Source organism: Anas platyrhynchos, chromosome 14 (assembly GCF_047663525.1).
Source record: "Anas platyrhynchos isolate ZD024472 breed Pekin duck chromosome 14, IASCAAS_PekinDuck_T2T, whole genome shotgun sequence".
Taxonomy (NCBI): domain Eukaryota; kingdom Metazoa; phylum Chordata; class Aves; order Anseriformes; family Anatidae; genus Anas; species Anas platyrhynchos.
In genome coordinates, this window is record NC_092600.1 from 8,773,542 (window position 1) to 8,793,363 (window position 19,822).

Here is a 19,822-nt window from a genome sequence, read left to right on the forward strand (position 1 = left end):
TATCTGGACCCCACTGGGACTCCCCCGGCCCCTATCGAGCTGACCTGCTGTGGGGGTCTCCCACATCTGCCACCTCCCTCCGGGCACAACTCCTCCACAAAGGTTTTCTAGGAGCTCCCATTTGCCAAATCTTGCATCCCTGTTCCAGAAGTCCCAGACTTTCCCTGGCTTTTCTTGCATTTTCCCAGCATCCCAGCTCCCAGCATTGCCGTCACGTTTAATAAACTGCTGTTTAAACATGCGCAGGATGCCAGAAAACCTTTTAATTTCCTGACCCATTACTCACACCACAGCTCTGCACAGCCCATTTGGGGCTCTCAGTCCCAGTCCATGAGTTTCTCCGATGTCTGCATGCTCTTGGCAAGCCCCGGTGTCACCAGCGGCACGGCAGTGATGGCTCAGATGTCCCTGCCAGCACCCTGCTGCAGCCCATGGGGCTGACGGAGCTGCAGGAGGCTTTGGATTCTCCCAGCTCCCCAAGGAAAGACAGAGCACACCCAGCTCCCAGCTCGTGTGGCTTTCCTGCTCCCCAGGCAGCAGGGACTTTGTGCTGGGAGGGATCAGGGTGAGGGAGTTGGGGGGCCCTGACCCAATAGCCCTTTATTCCCACAAAGCACTTCACAGCCTGAGACTTCCAGACCAAAGAAAAAAAACCCTCCTAGAGCACAGCCAAAGGATAGAAGTCAATACCCTAGCGACTTTGGCTGAGGAACATTCCTCAGCGGATTTTAATCTTGTTTTGCCAGAGGGTTCCCTCCGCACCACGCAGCAGATGCTCTGCGTCCCTGCTGAACCCCAGCACTGCCACTCAGCAGGAAAACTCTGGAGCTCCAGCAGACCCCCGGCTTATTAAAGATAGATCCATGCTTGGGACTGCAGAGGTAAACACATCAAAGGTGTTTTGCTGTGTGTGCCAGGGCAGCTGGTGTCCCTCTTTGGCTGGGGTTGAGGCAGGGACATTTTTGGCACTGGGGCATCACAGCCTGGCTGGTGGAGGAGCCAGATCCAATTCTGCCTAATCTGGGGATCCCAGGGCCTCATCCTGCCCTCAGTGAGACACGTCAGTCCCTGGCTATTTGCTGGGGGCACAGAAGTGACCGGCATTGCTCACCCCAGCCACATGGAGCCATCTGGATGGCCAGGCTTGGCCAGAGCTCTGCTGCCAGCCCAGCCCTAGGGCAAGAGCTAAAAGGGGAAGTAGCTCCTTGCACAGCTGTGCCAGCAGTTAATATTTGCACAAGGCTTTAAAACCCATAAAAGAAAGATATGAGAAGCAGGAAAGGCTGCCACTGCCTGTTTGTCACTTGGCACGCCCCCCCTCAGCCCTCCCAGTGGCACATGCAGGGGACAGTTTACACCAGTTTGGTGCAGCCCTGAGGGCAGCACCCAGCCAGGAGCATCCCTGCTGCTGGCCACGCTCTTGGAGCCTCTGTCAGGCACTAGCAGGGCAGCATGGGCTCCTCCTGCTGCTTCAAGTCTGCAGATTTCTGCCCCTTTTTCCTTTTCGTTTCCCCATGCAACCAGACAGCCTTGACACTTCTGACACCCCTCAGCCAGAGAGCCCTGCAGCCTCTGAAGCACCTCAGACACCCAAGCTTCAAGCTTGGATGCGTTTGGGGGCTCACACCAAACACAAAAACAGCTCTACGCTAAGACCCACAGCATCAGACCTCCAGCAGCAAGCAAGCTCCTGTCTGCAATGGGGAGCAGCTCAAAGGGCTTCTCGAGGGACACCAGCAGGCACCCAGCCCCTCGCTGCGCCTGGCACGGCTCAGGGGAGCCCCGCACGCCGCGTGCCCCCTGCACGACTCCTTTCAGCATTTCAAATTTTGCCGGATGATAACCTCGACGTCTGAGTTCAAGGCTGTGATCCCACCCCCTTGTGATCTGACTCATGTTGCAGTCAGCGCGCTGCCTGGATATTGGTAGGCGAGGAGGAGGAGGGAGGGCAGTAGGCAGCCCCAGCTCGCACACACGCTGCTCCCCACACAAACCGAGCCACACACACCAGGGGAAACTTGGGGCTCCCACCTGCTCCAGGGGCTGCGAGAAACCGGCACCATTCCCAGGTAAAGCTTTGCCTGCTTCTTTTTCCTCTTGGTTGTTAGCTGGTGAATGGCTTTCTAGGTGAGAACTCCGAGGGGTCGGTGGGTCGGGGTGTGCCGGGCACCCCCTGCTCGGCTCAGAGCGTGAGGGCGGTGCCGCTCCTCACCTTCGTGCTGTCCCCTCACACTGCCCCGAGCAGAGGGCAGTTTGGGGACTTCTGCTGGTGGGGACCAACAAAACAAAAACTGTCGGGTCTTGATAGTTTTTGTTCTTGATAGTTCTTTAGTTCTTGAGAGTTCAAGACCTCTTGAAGAGAGAGGTCTTGGGTGCAGCATTCCTGGGGTGCAGAGGCAGCGCTCTGCCCGGCAGGAGTGAAGCATCTCCCCCCACCAACCTCCCCACAAGGTTTGCTCCTAAACCAACTTCTTGCACCTAAGCCAGTCCCTCCAGTGTCTCCACTGGTATCTGGGACTGGTCCCCAGGCACAGGAGGGGGGTGTTGTCCTCAGGACTCCCAACCCAGCCGTGGGTTTGGGGCAGCAGGCTGGATGTTGGATCTCTGCCATGACTCGTGCTGCTTGAAGCACATCCAGGAGCCCGGCACCCTTGTTTTCAGTTTCACCTCTCTCCTGCAGTCACCACAGAGCAAATTTGTCAAGCGCTGCCTGCTCTCTGCCCATTTCCGCATAACCCTCGGTGCTCTCTGCATTCAGAGGGCCCAAACACCCTCGCCCACGGATCCCCTGCCCTCCAGGGGGGGCAGGACAGAGGGCTGGGAGCGTGGTGGGGAGGGGGATTGTGTCCTGCCTCCCCAGCCCCTCTGCTTACACCGTAGGCAGCAAGTTCTGCTGTGCATCAGTCAGGTTTCAGGCTGGGACGGGGCAGAGAGAGCAACAGGTAGCAGAGGGAACTGAGGAGCAGGGATAAAAGTGCTGGGGGTGCTGCCAGGCGGGACCCCCCTGCCTGTGCCACAGCCCCAGGGGTGCAGAGGGGCTGGAAAAGGGCCCAGCCACAGCTGGCACGTGCCCATCAGAGCGTGGGCGCACGGAGGGCAGGGGGAAATGGAGATAAGGGGGCCAGGGATGTTCCAGGGGTAAAACCACAGGTGTGGGCGTTGGGAGGAGCACAGCCCTTCCAAAAGGGTGCTCTGACAAACCAGAAACAACCCCACACCCTCAGTGAGCCCCCGCGGACAGCATGACAAGCTAGTTTCCGCGGCACCCTCACCTCGCCTTCGAGCCACACTTCTGGGGAATTTGGGTTTCCCCTTTTGTGGGACAGGTTCAGGGCTCTGGCACAGGGTGGGAACAGCCCTTTGGTAGCTCCCAGCCCTGCCTGCTCCCCACCACCAAACCTCAAACATCCTCCTTAACCCAGCAGAAATCCCCCCCGCCCTGCCATGCAGCCCTGCCAGAAGCACCTCTCAGTGTACCCAGCTGTTTAATCTCTTGATTAAATACTCGAGCACCATTCTGGAAAAAGCCATGATGCCATGCTGCGAGCTCCGTGGGGCTGGGGAATTTGCTTTGCTGCTAAGTGACTTGTGCCAGCGCCCTGCTCGGACACACACCAACAGAAGGCAGAGACTTTTCAGGTCTGAGGGACCTGGAAACGCCCCCCACAACAGGCTGCCGTGCCCAGGCACTCGCCGAGCACTCCCTCCTGCCCATCTATCTGCTTTCAACCTAAGCTTTTAACAGATTTGCAATGAACCTTTTAAGGCAGAAGTAGAACCACATGAATGGAGAGCAGCAAACATATTACCGATGCTGTCCCATTAGCCTCACTGCAAAAGTGCACAGAGAGCTGGAACAAACAGCGCCAAAGGAAGGGCTGCTGAGATGAATGGCAGGGGGAGCAGAGGAAGGGAAAGTGCAAGAGAAATTTCCCATAGATAAATCACAGCCTCCTCCCCGGAGGAGATAGTTTATGTTTTAAATGCAGTGGGTCAGTCGTACGTGGGCTTCCACAGAGCACAAAATAACCCTTCGGGCAGGAGGCAGGAATTACTACCAGGACTGTGAGGAGGTTAAACTGGCTAATGGGGAAGGTGGTAGGACATTGCAACAGGAGGATCAGTAGTGCTCCAGAGAAGGCTGTTAATAGAGTTCCTTAAACATTAGTCTAGAGATGGAATTTATTTAATGGTTATCCTTAGTGGTCTTGGCTCAGAAAATGGAAGCCCTTCAAGAAAACGCACTAGTGAGATGCCTGGGAGAACTTTTGAACCAGGCAGGGGACTTGAAGTGCTGCAGGAGAAGAACCAAAGGATCCAAAGATCAACAGAAACAAAATGGGCTGGCACAAGTTCATACACTTAGGGACTGTGAGCAGCCAAAATAGCACAGGAGAAGTACCAGGCTTTTAGGGAACTCTAGGATGTCTGTAGGAAAACGGCTGCAGCCTGACCAGGTCTCGCAGCAGCGATAGCATCCATCAGAGCCCCAGCACCGCTGGGAAAGGCACTACAGGGACAACCAGCAGCAACGCCTTCCTCTGCTCCCTCGCTGGCTGAAGGGAGATTTTTGTCCAAGAGCACATCCAGGCCGTGCTAATGGGGACAGTCAGGTAGGTGTAAAACCTGCTGATGAGACAGGGCCGGCAGGGTGTGATTTATGCAGCCCGTTGCTAGAAGGGCTGCCATGGGAAACGGCCGCCCTGGGTGTACATCGAGGAGGACATAAATTCACCCTGCTGAAATACAACGGGAACTGAGGACCCGTGTGTTGGATGAAGCTGAGCAGAGTGGCAGAGGGACGGTGCTGCAGGAGAGCACCCCAAGCTGGGTGCTTCACCCTGGGCATTGTGCACGTCTCCCACCCCCTTCCCCAGCTCAGGTTTTGCCTTTCGAGCACTGAGCACTGCGCCAGGACCCAGCCCACGGTGCTGCATCCTGCATCCGCCCCACGAGTCCTGCCCCAGCCCGTGGAGGAGCAAAGGCTCCTGGCAGCTCTGTGGGGATGCTCCACCCCCCGTGGCTCAGCAGCTCCGTATCACACTTGGAAATGCTTCCTACTCCCTGCCCAAGAAAAATAAAGTGTTTGCTTCTCACCCCGAGCTAATCAGAGAAGCAATAAGAAACAAAACTGCCCGTGACCCGGTCTGCAGGATCAGCAGCGCTGCCTGTACGAGGGGAATTGAAACACAGGGGAAGGAGCAGACCGTGCCATGAGGGTCTCGGCAGCATAACCAGGCTCCCCGGCCCACAGTCGGGGTGACACTGGCCACCAGGCAGGCAGCAGAGCCCCTGCCCCACGGTGGGTGCTGAGCCCCCTGCACAGCCCCCGCGAGCCAGCGGCAGGAGCGGGTTGTTGGTGTGCGGTGGAGCAGCCACGTAGGAGGCTGCGATCCACCCACGGCATTTTCTAAGCGTGCTACTCCCCCTATAATTTATCCTGCCATTTCCAGCGTGTTAGGAGTAATGAAAAAACATCCCTTTCTCTTGGAAATACCCTTCTCCGCGAACAACCTGTTCTCCTGGCTGCCAGCAGCGCTCGGCTCGTTCCCCGCTCCCTTTGTGCGCGAACAAAGAGCTTGCTGCGGAGAGAGTCCGCGCTGCAGGGAGGCGAGGAAACGCTCTGCACGCCGCCACCATGGCTGAAAGCACCGCATCCAGCTCCCAGCGGGCTTCGCCCCAGCACCCAAATTCCCGAGACCCCCCCATCTGGCACCAGGCTTGCTCCATGCAGCAGGAGGCATCCCACGGGCCGGTTCATCACTTCACACTCCTAATTCCCTTCGAAGCAGCAGGGCTGCGGGTGTCACCTCCAATCCCCACGTGGCTCCCGGCAATCAGCACTTATTTACCCTGGCACTCGCTCCCAGATGCTCCCTGCCTTGGCTCGCTTACCTTTAACCTTGAGGCAAAGGCACACATCAATTGAAGAGCAGCCCAGCCCACTCCGTGCCATTATCTTTTTCTTGACAAGTCAGCATGTTATAATCTCACCAGTGGCCTCTCCCAGGACCTCCTCCTCTTGTGAAGTCTTCACTTTGTCCCATCTCTGCACCCTGCAGGGAACCAGCCCCTTCCTCCCCAGCCTGCTCCCAGCCCCTCTTGCTGATCCCTGCAGTGTTTTGGTTTTTCCTCTGAGCCTCTTCCCGACACTCTCGCTGCTTGCCATCAGCCAAGAGCCCTGTGAACCTATAGCGACAAGGTCCTGGAGAGCACCCTAACGGGTTGCTGAAAGCCCTCGTGCAGGTTAGAGGGGTTCGTTGTGTGCTTTCTGCCCTTGGAGAAAAGAAAAATAGCTTTTTATTTATATCCAGGCAGAAAGTAATCATAAAAAGCAAACCTGCAAGGGCTGCTCCCCACTCTGAACCCCTGCCCCACAGCAGGAGCTTCATCCAAGCACTCCCTGAAGCTCTTGGCTGCTTTCAGCCACCGTCAGGAGCAGCTGATGGAGCTGGCAGAGCCTCCCCAGCCAGCTCCTGCTGGGGTGTCAGATCGCTCAGAGGGGCTCCCTGCTCCCCCTGGGACCCCAGATGTAGAGAGCAGGGATCTGTGCTGCGGGATGCTTGAGGCAGCACAGCTGCTAACAGCAGGGACCAGCACGAGACACGGGACACTTCAAAGCCCAGTTACCGGCACAGATCAGCTGTGGAGCTTCATAAAGCAATGACTAATTTTACTAGGTTGCTTAATTGAAGCGCACTGCTTTCTCAGGAAAACTTTCCTCTGTTCTTCCTGGCCCTCTTTTTACCATCAGCCTGTAGGGACTCATTTCTGAAACCCCTGCTCTTTGCTCCCCATCGCTACACTACATGGGTGCCCTGGGGCTGGGCAGTGTACCCAGCTGCCAAGGGACTCTCTGCTTCAGGTCTAAATGGTCTGAAATGCCCAGGGAGGCACAGATGCCCCATTTCTGGAGGGGCTGGTGATGGGAATCTCAAGGGACCCTTGCCCTTACTTGGTGCTTTCTTTGCAGGTTGTCCTCAAGAAGTAGTGAAGCTCTGTCCCTGCAGAGCATCCCCAGCCACCATCTCCAGCCCAAGCACACAATGAGGCAGGTGTGAGACCCGATGGGACCCAACCTCACCGAGGAGAGGTGAAGAAAGCAGCTGAGACCCACCAGCAGCTGCTGCAGGGGATCAGCTCCAGCACCAGATGAGCCACTTGGCAGCAGCAAGTCACAGGACCATGGCTTTCCTAGACCACGACACTCCCAGCAGACAAGGCTGAACATGTGAAGATGACTGCAGTGTTCTCCAAGTCACTGCAGGCCCAAAATTGGCTTGGAAAAGGGCTCTAGGGCTGCCTGGTAGAGGCTCACTCCAAGCACCCGCAGAGCCAGGTGAGAGCAGGACCTCTCCATCCATGCGACCGCACCATGGATCCGTGTAACAACATCACAGACTCTACAAAACCCATGAGCTTCCCTCTGCAGGTGCTGGTCGGCTCCTTCCTCACCATCCTCATCGTGTTCACCCTCTGCGGCAACATCGTCGTCTGCCTGGCCGTCACCCTGGACCGCCGGCTCCGCAGCCTGACCAACTGCATCATCGTCTCCTTGGCCATCACCGACCTGCTGCTGGCCCTCCTGGTGCTGCCCTTCTCCGCCATCTACGAGCTCACCCACGAATGGCCCTTCGGCAGCACCCTGTGCAACATCTACTCCAGCCTGGACGTGATGCTGTGCACGGCCTCCATCCTCAACCTCCTCATGATCAGCCTGGACCGCTACTTCGCCGTCACCACCCCGCTGCGCTACAGGCAGGTGGTCACCCCCTCCCGGGTGGCCGTGGGCTTGGTCATCATCTGGGCAGTTTCCTTGATGGTCTCCTTCCTGCCCATCCACCTGGGCTGGAACACCAACGGGACGGCCGTGCAGAACACCACCCCCAACTGCACCAAAACGTGCGATCTGGAGGTTAACCCCATCTACGGGCTGGTGGACGCCCTGCTCACCTTCTACATCCCTCTGGTCATCATGTGCGTCACCTACTACCGGATATTCAAGATAGCCAGGGAGCAAGCCAAGAGGATTAACCACACGTGGTGCTGCAGCAGCAACAGCCCCATGCCACCCATGGTGAAGGAGCACAAAGCCACCGTGACGCTGGCGGTGGTGCTGGGTGCCTTCGTGGTGTGCTGGTTCCCCTATTTCACCGTGTTCACGTACCGAGGGGTGTGGGGGGACAGCGGTGTCAAAGGAGCACCCATGTCCATCGTCCTCTGGCTGGGCTACGCCAACTCGGCGCTGAACCCCATCCTCTATGGCACGCTCAACAGGGATTTTCGGGTGGCCTACCAGCACTTGCTGCACTGCTGGAGGACGGGGGGAGCCAGGAGCTCCCGCCTGTCACCCCCCCAGAAGGGGAGGCCCAGGGGCAGGAACTGCAGGCAGGGCCCCGACAGGCAGGAGGGGCAGGAGGGGAAAAGCCTGAAGCTGGAGATCAGGAATGGGAAGGGGACGTCGCTGGTTGATGGAGCCCTCCAAAGGTAAGAGCCTTCTCACCCACAGCACCCTGGTGGTCGGTTCAACCCTGGGAGGAGGGCAGGGGTAGGGACCTCATTTTCTAGACCTTCATTTAGCCTGCAAGCCATTAAGCAGCGAGCTGGATGCCCCAGCGACAGGTCCTTGCCCAGGCACCCCTTGCTCTTTGCAACCCAGCAGAAGTGGGGTCCCTGCCTCCCTCCGTGCTGGTGGCCCAGGTTCAGCTGCGCCAGGTGGCTGGGCACCACCGTGATCACAAAGCGTCCCTGGCTTTTCTGGGTAATGGGGACCACTTTGCCATCAGAATTTGCAAACAAACACAACACGGGGGTGTAGCTGTTATTTACAGCTGCTCCCAGGAGCTTGCCATGCCCTGCTTTCTGGGGGCAGGAGGCTGGCACGGCCATGGGCACTGGGGAAATGTCGCTGCCTGTCACAGCGGGGACAAGGGGGTGTTGTCCCCAGGGCGCAGAGTGTCAGGGCACCTGTGGTCACGCTGCGAGTCCCTGCAGGAGCGGAGCTCTGGGTCCCCATCCTGGCTCTGTGGGTTCTCCTCTCGGCTCCAACACGTGCCCCAGCGTCGCAGCTCTGGGTCAGCATCAGCAGCGAGCTCAGCCAACAGCAATTCCATTCCCATCTCTGGAAAGAAGCAAGAATAACCAAAATTAGGTTGGCGACGGTTTTAGGAATACAAACAACCACCCAAAACCGAAGCCAAAAATTCACCCAGCACCACCCTGAGCCCAACAACACTGGGGCACATCCTGGCAGGGTGCAGTCAAGGAGAAGCCAGGCTTGATGTGGGTGTGCTCCAGAGTATCCCACATCCCCAAGGGGTCAGCCTGCACCTCCTTCACCTCCCCTGAGCATAAGGAGAGCAGGGACATGTGCTGTCTGCTGCCATGCAAGCTGCTGCTCCCAGGCTTTAATCTAACCTCTAGGCAGTGCTTGATAATTCCCCGATAGCCCAGAAACTTTCCATCCTGCAGATAAGCTCTCCTTTCATTCCCTGTCCTCAACACGCCCGCAGAGCTGTGCTCATGCACGTGCCCTTGGTTCTGTCCCCAAAACGGGCTCTGAAGCCCTGGGAAGGAGAACGTGGGGAGGTGAGGCAGAGGACAAAGCCACACAAGAGGCTCAGCCCCCATCACGTTTCCCCGCATGCTCAGGCAGGGCTTGACCAGAGGCAGAGGGGTGGCTCGGGGCCCCAGGAGACGCAGCAGGACGGAGGAGCCAGAACAAATGCAAACTGCAACTCTTTGTTATTGACTTGGAAAGTGAAGAAGAGTGGAGAGGGACAACATTTAGCAAACACAGTTGCAGGTGTATATCAAAACATGCACCTGGAGTGGTAGCAGCGTTTCTGCAGAAAGGGCTGTGCTGTTTACACAAACAAAAGCACAGCTCCCGGACAAACTGGGAGCTCGTGCACTGGGGCTCTGCGAGAGGAGGACCTTGATAAGCCACAGGGAGACAGAAGAGTGCAGGGAAAGCAATTAGCAAGAGGAACGGCCATCCAGGGGGGTTCATCCTGGTAGGACCCCGGCCCACCAAGGGCAGGAGCAGCTCAGTGCTCAGCAGATGTGCTGAACTGATGCAGTTCTGATGCAGTTGAACTGATGCAGATGCTGCAGCACTGCCCCGGGAGCAGGTCATTGTGGAAGGAGAGCTGTGCTGCTCCTGCACAGCACCAGCTGGGGTTTTAGCTATTAACTGAGCATCTCCTGCAATGCAAAACACCAGCTGGTTCCTGCTCAGGAGTCATGGCCAGGAACCCAAGGGGACACCAGAGGACACCTCCAGCAGCCCAGACGGGGTCAGGGCAGCCCCAGCGAGGGCTGGGTCAGGCCCCACCACTTGCCCAGCGGTGCAGATCGGGCCCTTTCCTAACGCTCAAGTAGATCTGAATGAGACCCATGAGAAAGAGCAGCTCCCATCCCCTTCCAGTGGGACAAGGAGATCTCTTTCCCATCTGGGCTTGCTCCCAGGGGAGCAGGACTTCGAGGGAAGCGGGTGAGTGGCAGCCAACGCTGCAGCAGTGACCATAAGCAAGACCCAGGCACTGCGGCAAAGGGAGGGGGGAGACCCAAGCCCAGGGATGTTTCTTGACCTTTCTAAATCCAGAAAGCTCTTTCCCATACTACGCAGCATCACTGCTGTGGTTTCTGCTCGCGATCAGATAAAAGGTAGCTGGAGGGCTGAATGATCGGTTATTGCTTTTACTTTCTCTATTGCTTTTACTCATCTGCCTGGAAGTGATGCACCAAGGGCTGCGTGGGGCCCTACAGCCTGTTCCCCAAAAGCCAGCACCACTAACACCGGGTGCTCGCCCTGCTGCTGGCAGGCAGCCGGGGTCCACCAGGGCTACCCGGTGGCCTCAGGAGCTCCCGGAGCAGCCAATTTCACCCCGAGCTCAAACCAATCTGGCTCCTCTCCTCTAGAGACATTAAGAGAGAAGGCCAACATGAATCATTTCACAGCCCCATGAACCTCTCCAGATGAGAGCAGAGCTCGGAACGGCCACCTGGGGTTATTCAGAGCAGAGGATTTTGAAATGCTGCCCTTCATAACAAAGTCCTTTCCTGTTTTGAGGCACAAAGAAGAGACCAGCGAACAATAGTGGGAATCCTGGAGAAACACAGGCAGTCTCAGGGGTGTCAGGAACAGGGACGGGGACCAGCCCCAGCGCTTCCCTGGAAAACAAGAGGCCCCAGGCACAGCGCAGCCACTGGCACAGGAGAAGTTTCTGTAGGTTGCGACCAGGTAGGGTGGAGCGTACAGGGCTGAGAGGAACACAGCTGCTTCCCAAGGTTCACTGACCAGGGAAGGAACTCACGTAAACCCAGTAAAGGAAAGCAGAGGAGCCAGTTCCATGGAAAAGGACCTGTCCCGGCCACCACGTCCTGCCCCGGGCTGCCCTTTCCAGGGGCAGAGCAGGACAGATCCCAGGCAGGCAGCGCCTGGTGGGCGTGCAGCAGAGCCAGGAGCCCTTGGGCTCATCCAGGCTGGCACCGACCCATCTGTTCTCCCTCTGTTCTTTGTGTCTTCATGTGCAATTTCAACCTTTCCAGTGCCAAAGCCTTGCCGTGAGTCTCAGCCAGCCTGCTGCCCTCAGACACACATCTCCCAGCCTCTGCTCCCGGCTGCCCTCCTCCAGCATTCTGCAAGGCTGAAAGGACAAAGCTGGACTGTCCTCAGGGAGAGACTCGACGGCAGAGGCGAGGGCTATAGGGTGAGTACGGGGCTGGGTTTTTTTTTTTTTTTCAGGTCCAGGCATCCCACCCTAATGGCACGTGGGGCAGAGAGGGGCAACCCCAGAGCCCACCTAGGAGCAGCGTTTGCTCCCAAGCCCAGGGGAGGTGGCCAGAGCTGTTCCCCCCCTCATCCCCCAGCTGCCCTGGAGGTGTGGGGGCACAGAGCCATCCCATAACGCCCTCAGGCTGCCAGCTTCCCTGCCGGCTGCTGGGGAGCTGCCTCCGTGTGCGCTGCAGAGGCAGCTGCGCCCAGGCTGCAGGCTTCCAGCGCGCTTCATTTTCATGCAAGCCCGCACCAGCGCCGCACAAATCACAGGCAGCTTTTGCAGGGACTCCGACCAGGCCCCCGAGGCAGGGAGCTGATGCCAGGCGTTGCCACTTTCCCCAGCAGTGCCAAGCCGGAGGACGTATGTGGTCATTCGCCACCACACGTGGGGATGCCTCCGAGCTGCCCAGAGCCACTCGGCACAGCCCTTCTCGGGAAGGGCCAGGCAAGGACGCCCCAACCTTCACACTCTCCCTCAAACACTGCGTGCTGATAACGTGGGTTCTCCTGTATTGACTGAGCCCTGGGGGCAAGAAATAAGTCACCTGCACGCTGCAGGCTGGGTGAGCACGTCCCAGAGAGCTACTGATCCATGCCAAGGTCATGGTGATGACCCTGTGCATGGGTCCCCACCCCAGGGGGTTCCTGGGTGTGATGTGGGGGTGCCAGCGTGGCTCAGCAGCAGGTCACAGCTCCCCAGGGTCACATCGCTGCTGTCCCCAGCCCAAAAGCAGGGAGCAGTGTGAGCCTTGCGTCAGCAGGGGCAGAGGGAAAACCAATTCCTGTTTTACTGCTTCGTGCTTTCCCTCCGTGCCACACACTCCTTCCGAAAGTGAACGACGTTCACTTTCCATGAGGCAGAGGCAAAACACCAGCTTCCCCCAAGACATCACCAGCCCAATCAGCAGAGTGAAGCAATGTCAATCTAGGGAGAGGTTTGCAGATCTGAGGTCCTAGCATGGCCACAGATTTCCTCTCTGTGACACAGGGGTGGAGACAGGAAACATCACCCCATGGTGGGGACACATCGGAAAGGGTCCCCAGCAGGAGCCACGTGAAACCCCACAGCACCCACCTGCAACGTCAGGGACAGGCAGCAGCCAGGAGCAGAGCACCGCTCACACCAGGGGACACCTTCAGGGTCACTTTGACCCAGTTATTTGCAGAGGTGACGATCCAGCCACCGCTGGCTGGCCCTTGCAGAGGGGAAGAGCAGGCAGAGAAAGCCGCAAAGCAAAGCTCTGCTACTCAGCAGGGTGTCAAATGAGGTGACCTGAGCCACGGGAGCCTGCTGAGCCCTGCCCCACCAGCAGCACTCGCTGTACACAGCGCTGAGAGCATCCTCACAGCACCACGCCGCGTCCCTCCCAGCCTCACAGAGTGCTTAATGCAGCCCCCCTTAGGCTGGGGAGCAGGAAAATGGAACAAGGGAACCACCCGCACCCTGCACGTCCTCTGAACCCCCTCTGTTCCCCTGCAGGATCCCCGCGCTGGCACGTGGCACTCGCTCCCTCCCCAAACACCACCGAGGAGGCCTCTGCCTGCCCCAGTTTCTCCCCAGGAGGACGGTGTGCTTGAAGAGCCACGAGAAGAGCTGCAGAAGAGCCTCTCCCTGCACCGGCAGGGCCAGGACACCTCCAGCGTGGAGCCCCCCACCAGCAGGCAGCGGTGCCTGAGAGCCAGCACGTGCCCCCAGCAGGGCCGGCACGGAGAGGGGAGGGCACAGGGTGGGGAAAAGGGGTTTGGGCCACAGCCTTGGTGCCCTAAGGGCCACGTCCATCCCTCAGAGGGGTGGGTGATGTGGCAGAAGGGTCACCACGGTGGCTGCTGACAGCCAGGAGCACGGGACACCCAGACCCACAGCATCCTCACGGGGGCAAACTGGCATCCCACTTCGGGGGGAGGTTTTGGCGTTGTCGGGGCCATCACCGCTCCCCCTGCCAGCTTCACACCCCCAGCCTCACCGCAGGGAGAGGGGTCCCGGAGCCCCCTGTGCCACGGGGAGCCGCCGAGCAGCCGGGCTCCGTCCCCAGGCTGGGGGCTCCCCAATAGCTCAACACTAAGACTGCGAAGCCAGGATGTCTGCGACTGAGCCTGGGCAGAAGTCAGCCGTATAAAAACCTATTTAACTCGGAGGGAAAGTGAGATGCTTGATTTCTTCGGGCCAGAAGAGCCTCTCCACCCCCCGGCACCCCCCTGTCCCATCCATCCCCATCCCTCCGCCGGGCACACGCAGCACCGGGAGGGCAGCACCGGGAGGATGATCCCGGCTGGTCCCAGAGTCGGTGGGAAGGGGGGGGGACAGAGGGGGCCCGGCCCGCCGGGGGCGGTGCTGCAGCTCCGGGCCCCCCCCGTCGCGCCCCGGGGACCGGACCCGGCGGCAGCGCAGGCTCGGAGCTCCCCCTGCTTGCGGCCGGGGGCAGCCCGGCCCCGCTCCCGGCCGGGTCCCGGAGCTTTCCCGGGGGGGTCCCGGGTCGGGCTGAAGCCCCCCAGCCCCTCAGACCCCCAGCCTGGCTGGGGATGTTGCACCTCGATCCCCCTGCGAGACCAGCGCCCACCTCCCCCTTGTACCTCTGCAATTAGCGGTGGCAAGAAGCAAGCGGCTTGCAGAGAGCAAGGAGGGCTCAGGGAAGGGCTGCAGCCCCCCCAGCACCCAGCCTAGCCCGGCTCAGAGGGGTCCCGAGGGCGCTGAACCCCACCAGGGTGGTGGCACCGTGCAGGGAAAAACCTGCATCAAGGTGACAGCCAAGCAGGCAGCGTCCCCTCCCCGCTCCTCCCTGGGGCGGGGAGCTGTGACCCCCCTGGGGGGTTCAGGGGGGGGCACCCCCAGCAGGGGAGATGTCGGGGTGCCTGCAGAAAGCAGCCCAGCGCGCAGAGGACACACCTCCTGCAGCACAGCAGCCAGGAGCAGGCCCCAGGGCACCCCCACTTCACTCAGCCCAGGGAGGAAGGACTGGCAAGCACACACACCCAAACCCCTGCCACCTATGATAACAATTAGGGACTTATTTAATTGCGGAAATAATTGCAATTGAAGTGTTTAATTACCATACTAAGCAGGAAGAGCCGCTCCCGACTGTTTCGGTAGCACTCCCGATCCATCAAACAAGGTTTGGGGCTCGTTTGGGGTTGTTGGGTTTTGGTGTTTTTGTTTTTTGTTTTTTTTTTTTTGGTTATTAGATTGCAGCCCTGGGGGGATGAAGAGATTTGCTAATTAGGGTCCTGGAGAACAGCCACCGATTCGCAAACACTTTTTAATTTCAGTACTAACAAGGCTGGAGGGGGGAGGAATCCAAAACACAGAACACCTGTGGCAGTGGCTGCGCTGCTGCCTCCCTAGTGCCTGGCACCGCTCGGTGCACAGACCAGCCCGATGCCGTGGGGATGAGCTAGGGCTGTGCCAGCACGAGCAGGGTGAGGCCGATGCTCCTGGTCCCTGCATCCATCCCCCGTCCGATCCCATCCACTGCCGTGGCTTTACTGGTGCCAGCTCATCCCAGCCCTGGTGCCCTAAGGGCGCAGCAGCAGAAAACTTCCCCAGGTGGCATATGGTTTTGTTCTCCCCTACACAGGTGAAAAAAAAAAAAAAAAAGGAATTAAATTCTCTCTACAAGCAGCAATTCTGGGAGAAAAGGCTTAGGAAGCTGCTAAACAACACCTGCTTTCTCAGATAAGAACTATTGCCCTGCTAGCCAAGTGCAGGGGGACACCCCCACCCCCTTGTCCCTGTGGGGACGCAGGAGCCCACCCTCACCCTGCTCCCACCCTGTGCTTTCCATCACCCTGGGCAGGAGCCAAACCCCACAGAGAGGAGTCGTGGGGAGGGGGAGGCACAGGGGGGGCAGGAGCTGCTGCAGGGCTCTGCGGCGTCCCCCTCCCCAGAGTGCCACTGAGAAGCAGAGGCTGCCGTGGGCCGGAGGCAAAGGAGCACTTTTATTTCTTTCAGATAAAAGAGAAACATCAGTAGAATAAGAAAAAAAAAGTGTGTTGGCATTTTCTCAGGCTGCCACGTGATTAAGCACAGAGGAGATGGAAAGGTGGCAAACAGCCCCAAGCAGCCAGAAGAACGAGAAACTTTGTTTTAGAAATCCCAAGGTTTGGTTTTCTTCAATAAAATGCATTTAGGAGTCACTCACCCAGCAGTTTTGGCTCTGGGGCCTCCAGCCTCCAGAAGGGGTTTGGGGTCCATCCCCAAAGTGTCAAAAATGACATTTCCAAACCCAAACACCTTGAAACCAAGGAGCACTCCTCCCTTCCAGCCTGAAAGCGATGGGGAAGGAGAGGACCACTAGGGACCCCCGGGGCTGACCCGAGCTGTTTTCTCCTGGCATTTCCCTACTGGGGGTAAATGCCACTGGTGGCAGTGCCAGTGGCACAGGGACAGGCTGAGCCCGGCCACCTCGGCTCCGTGACCCCAGGAGGGTGGCCGTGGCTCTAGGAGGGTGGCCATGGCACTGGGCACGTGGCCGTGGGACCTCAGAGGGGACAAAGCCACTAGAGGGCACAAGCAGGACAGAAACGTGTCCCCACGCAGGGCATCGCCCACCCTCACAGGGCAGCGGTGCCAGCAGCCCCCAAAGCCCCCCCATCACCTGGAGCATCCCCCAAAAGCCCACCCTTGGTTCAGGCCCTGCGCACCCCAGGGTTGGTGTCACGACGCCCTCCGGCCCGAGGCACGCAGGACTGATGCTGATTAAATGCAATGCTGGTAATTAATTTCTCAGAGGGTGGATTAATTTCTCTGGGGTGAATGTTCTTCTTCTCCCCCCGCCTCATCCACTTCTCCCCGGGCTTTTAGCAAAACTGACAGGGAAGGAGGAGGATGGAGCATCCCCGAGGAACGCCTGCAGCCGTGCGCTGCCTGGGGCTGGTCCCAGCAGGGCAGGGTGACACGAAGGTGCTGCCCATGGCCATGGGGTGGGTGACATCTGTGGCCTTCCCCCACCCTAGGGCAGGTGTCCTAGAGCAGCACGTGTGTCCTCTGTGCCACGGCTCCCTCCAGGCGCTGGCGCGAGGCCGGGCTGGATGCAAATCCTGAGCGAGAAGCCCCTGCAGACAGCACTATTATGCAGGGCTCTCGATCCTTTTTGCTTAATGGGAGGCATTTTTCTGTTTCATTTCCCCTACCCTCGGAGCTGAAACCGCCTTTCTGCAGCAAAACAAGCCAAGCCAAAGAAATCCTCCTCTCCTTCCAGCTCACAGAGTCCCCTCCCTCCACGGCAGCAGCAGTGCCCAGCGCGCAGGGCTCCCTTTCCCCGGGATACATCACACTGCAGAGGGACAAATGGTCCCCAGCCCACGTTTCTCCTGCTGGCACCACGTTCTGACCTATATTTGGGTCATTTGTACTCATTCCTGGGCTCCGTGTGAAGCCCCCATCCCACTGCCGTGGTCACCATGTGGTTTTAGTAAGACTGGGGACCCCACAGCCCCCACAAACCCCCACAACCCTGGCCAGGCAGCAGCCCCCTGCCCCAGGGAGCCAGCACGGGGCCATCCGTGAGCAGGAGGATGGGACTCATGTGGAGGATGGCAGCGAGGGCATGTGGGGACACCCCGGGGACAATGGGGACAGGCGTACCGACAGAGCTGCGGGGTTTTGTTCTCTCCATTTATAGATCCGCGAATAGCTCCACAAGCAGAGCGTCCCCTTGGCCCCCCTCCGCCCTCCCTCCCCCAAGGGCTCTGTGCCTGCCTCGCTTGCTCGGCCTGTTTCAAGGTTGAGCTAAGTCCACCGTTCGTTATTGGGTAATTAAGCTCTTAATTAACGGGCTGGTTTCCCCTCAGAGCCCTGCCAGCATCTCTTGGCGCTCGGCTCAGACAGGGCGGGCAGGAGCCCGAGCCGAAGGAGCCCCCGGGGCATGTCCAGGGAGCGAGGGGCAGGCAGGGATGAGACCGCGAGTGATGCTTACGTCTGCAAACCCCAAGCCTAGAAAACATCCCAATTTATTAGCCTTACATAAATAGAGACATAAATAAATCATTATTTATACCCCTGCGAACTCAGCAGGCGCCCCGGCCCTGCCTGGGGACCGAGCAGGGGAAGGAGGCAGCAGCACTGAGCTGGCCAGGACGTGGGATCAGCTCATGGATCCTGCCCCAAGCCCCTGCCCACCTCCAAAAACACAGCGAGAGGCAGCCAAGGGCTTGAGCAGAGCCACCAGCCACTGCAGGGGCTGTCCCGCAGCGCTCCGGGCATCGCTGCCCCCGGCTGTGCAGGGCCAAGCATCCCCCTCACCCCCCAAAAACTGGGGGACAGCAGGGCTGGGGGTGCACAGCCGGCATCCCCATCCCATGCGTGCGGAGGAGAGGTGAGGTTGGCTGAGCCGTGGGGAAGCTGACAGCGTTTCATTGAGGTTTTATCTCTGCAACTGGCAACGCGCTCCTCCAGGAGATTTAGTGGGAAGCTGCCCGCTCCCTGCCAACAAGGCTGGTTTTCTTTTTTTTTTTTTTTCTACAGAAAGCACATTATGCATCAAAGTTGAAATTCAAATCCCTTTTCCTCCTCTCTCAGCATATATTTACGAGGTTCTGATATTCCTTGGTGCATCTTTGTTTGCAGGGGCCCCTCCGCCTGCCCTCTGCCAGCAGTGCAAGAGCTCGGGAAAAGCTCCTGGGTGCACAGAGGCAGCTGAACTTCTCCTCCTTGTCATTCTCCCCCTTGGCTCAACTGTTCCTGGGGAAGCAAGGGGCAGGGGAGCCTGCTGCAGCCCCTGCTGCTTGTTGTGCTGGCTGCCTTTTGCCCGTGCACAGCCCCAGAGCTGCTGAGCCCCCCCACGGACACCCCCAGGGCTCTCCCCACCAGGGCTGCCCCTCTCCCGGGCCGCTTTGTGCTTCTTGTGCCTCCCCAAACCCTCCCAGCCCCAAAACCAGATGTGTTGTTTTTTGTTTTATGTTGCATTCTGGATGGGGTTGGCAGAAAAAAAAAATATACATTTTTTTTTTCCCAGTAATACTCTGATTTGCCTATTTTGGGGTGTTTTTCAAACACGGCCACGCCAAAGGGCCCCAGCCTCCCTCGATGCGTCAGGACAGGCCCCGTGCCTGCAGTCGCTGGAAAATCACGCTCCGCTTCCAAAAGGGAAAGCAAAGTGTAAATCTCTCTCCCAGACACACATTTGTTCCTCTGCAGCGAGAAAAAGTGGTGAAAGCTTTAATTTCAGAGCTGGGAGAGAGAGAGAGAGAGAGAGAGAGAGAGAGAGACAATAATATATCAGCAGCACCCCGATCGCCGAGGAAGAAACCATCGGGTGTGGGATTGGAGGGACGGCAGCCGCGGTGTCCCCCTCCCCTCCTGCCACCCCAAAAAGCTGCCGGTTTCCCTGCCGACCCCACGGCTCTTACCTCGCCGTCTCCAGCTGTGGCTGGGGGAAATTCGGCTGCCTCCTCACGGTGGTGGTGATGACGATTGGCTCACAAGTGTTTGCCCAGGAGCGCTGGGACCAAGGTGGGGGGAGGCGGATTGGAGGGGGAGGCAGTGATTTCTCTGCCCCCAAAAGCCGGGTTTGGCATTCAGCACGGGCCGGCCGCGGCGCTGAGCTCTCCCCCCAGAGGTTCCCTTCATAAGAGGGAGCAAATTCCACTCTCTGTCAAGGGGGGAAATTTGCATTTGAAATATCCGGCCTCCAAATGTCACCCGGGCTGATCCCCTAAGCTCAAGAAATGCAGCGGAGCGGGGAGGGGGCCAGGGCTTGCCGCCGTGGACTGACGGGGAGAAAAGGAGAAGCCCAAGGTTAAAAGCATCCGTGGGTGTTTGATCCGGGCCGAGGTCGGGGATGCAAGGGAGCACAGCACTGGTCTTCCTCCTGTTCCAACCTCCGTCGGGCAGGACCCCTGGGAACGGGTATCGGAGGCTCAGCCGCCCCAGGATTAGGGATTTGGTGTTTGAGATTTTATTTACACAATAAGACTTAAGCGATTGCTGCATGAAGTGTAGGTGGATTCTCTCCGATGCCTGCAGAGGGATTAGTGCCTATAAGGCAGCGAGAATGAGCTAAAAATTGGAGAGATCAAAGTGCAGGAAGAGGAATCCCACGTTCC

General features: G+C 58.6%; 1 protein-coding gene across 1 annotated transcript; it reads left to right on the forward strand.

Annotated features, from left to right (window-relative positions):
- The first annotated feature begins 1,931 nt into the window (after window positions 1-1,931).
- HRH2 (histamine receptor H2) lies at window positions 1,932-13,917 on the forward strand. The gene is made up of 4 exons (XM_038186443.2): window positions 1,932-2,069; window positions 6,974-8,487; window positions 11,554-11,714; window positions 13,263-13,917. Exons 2-3 carry the CDS (start codon window positions 7,376-7,378, stop codon window positions 11,570-11,572), a joined length of 1,131 nt encoding a protein of 376 aa, XP_038042371.2. The 5' UTR covers window positions 1,932-2,069; window positions 6,974-7,375; the 3' UTR covers window positions 11,573-11,714; window positions 13,263-13,917.
- Window positions 13,918-19,822: the final 5,905 nt, after the last annotated feature.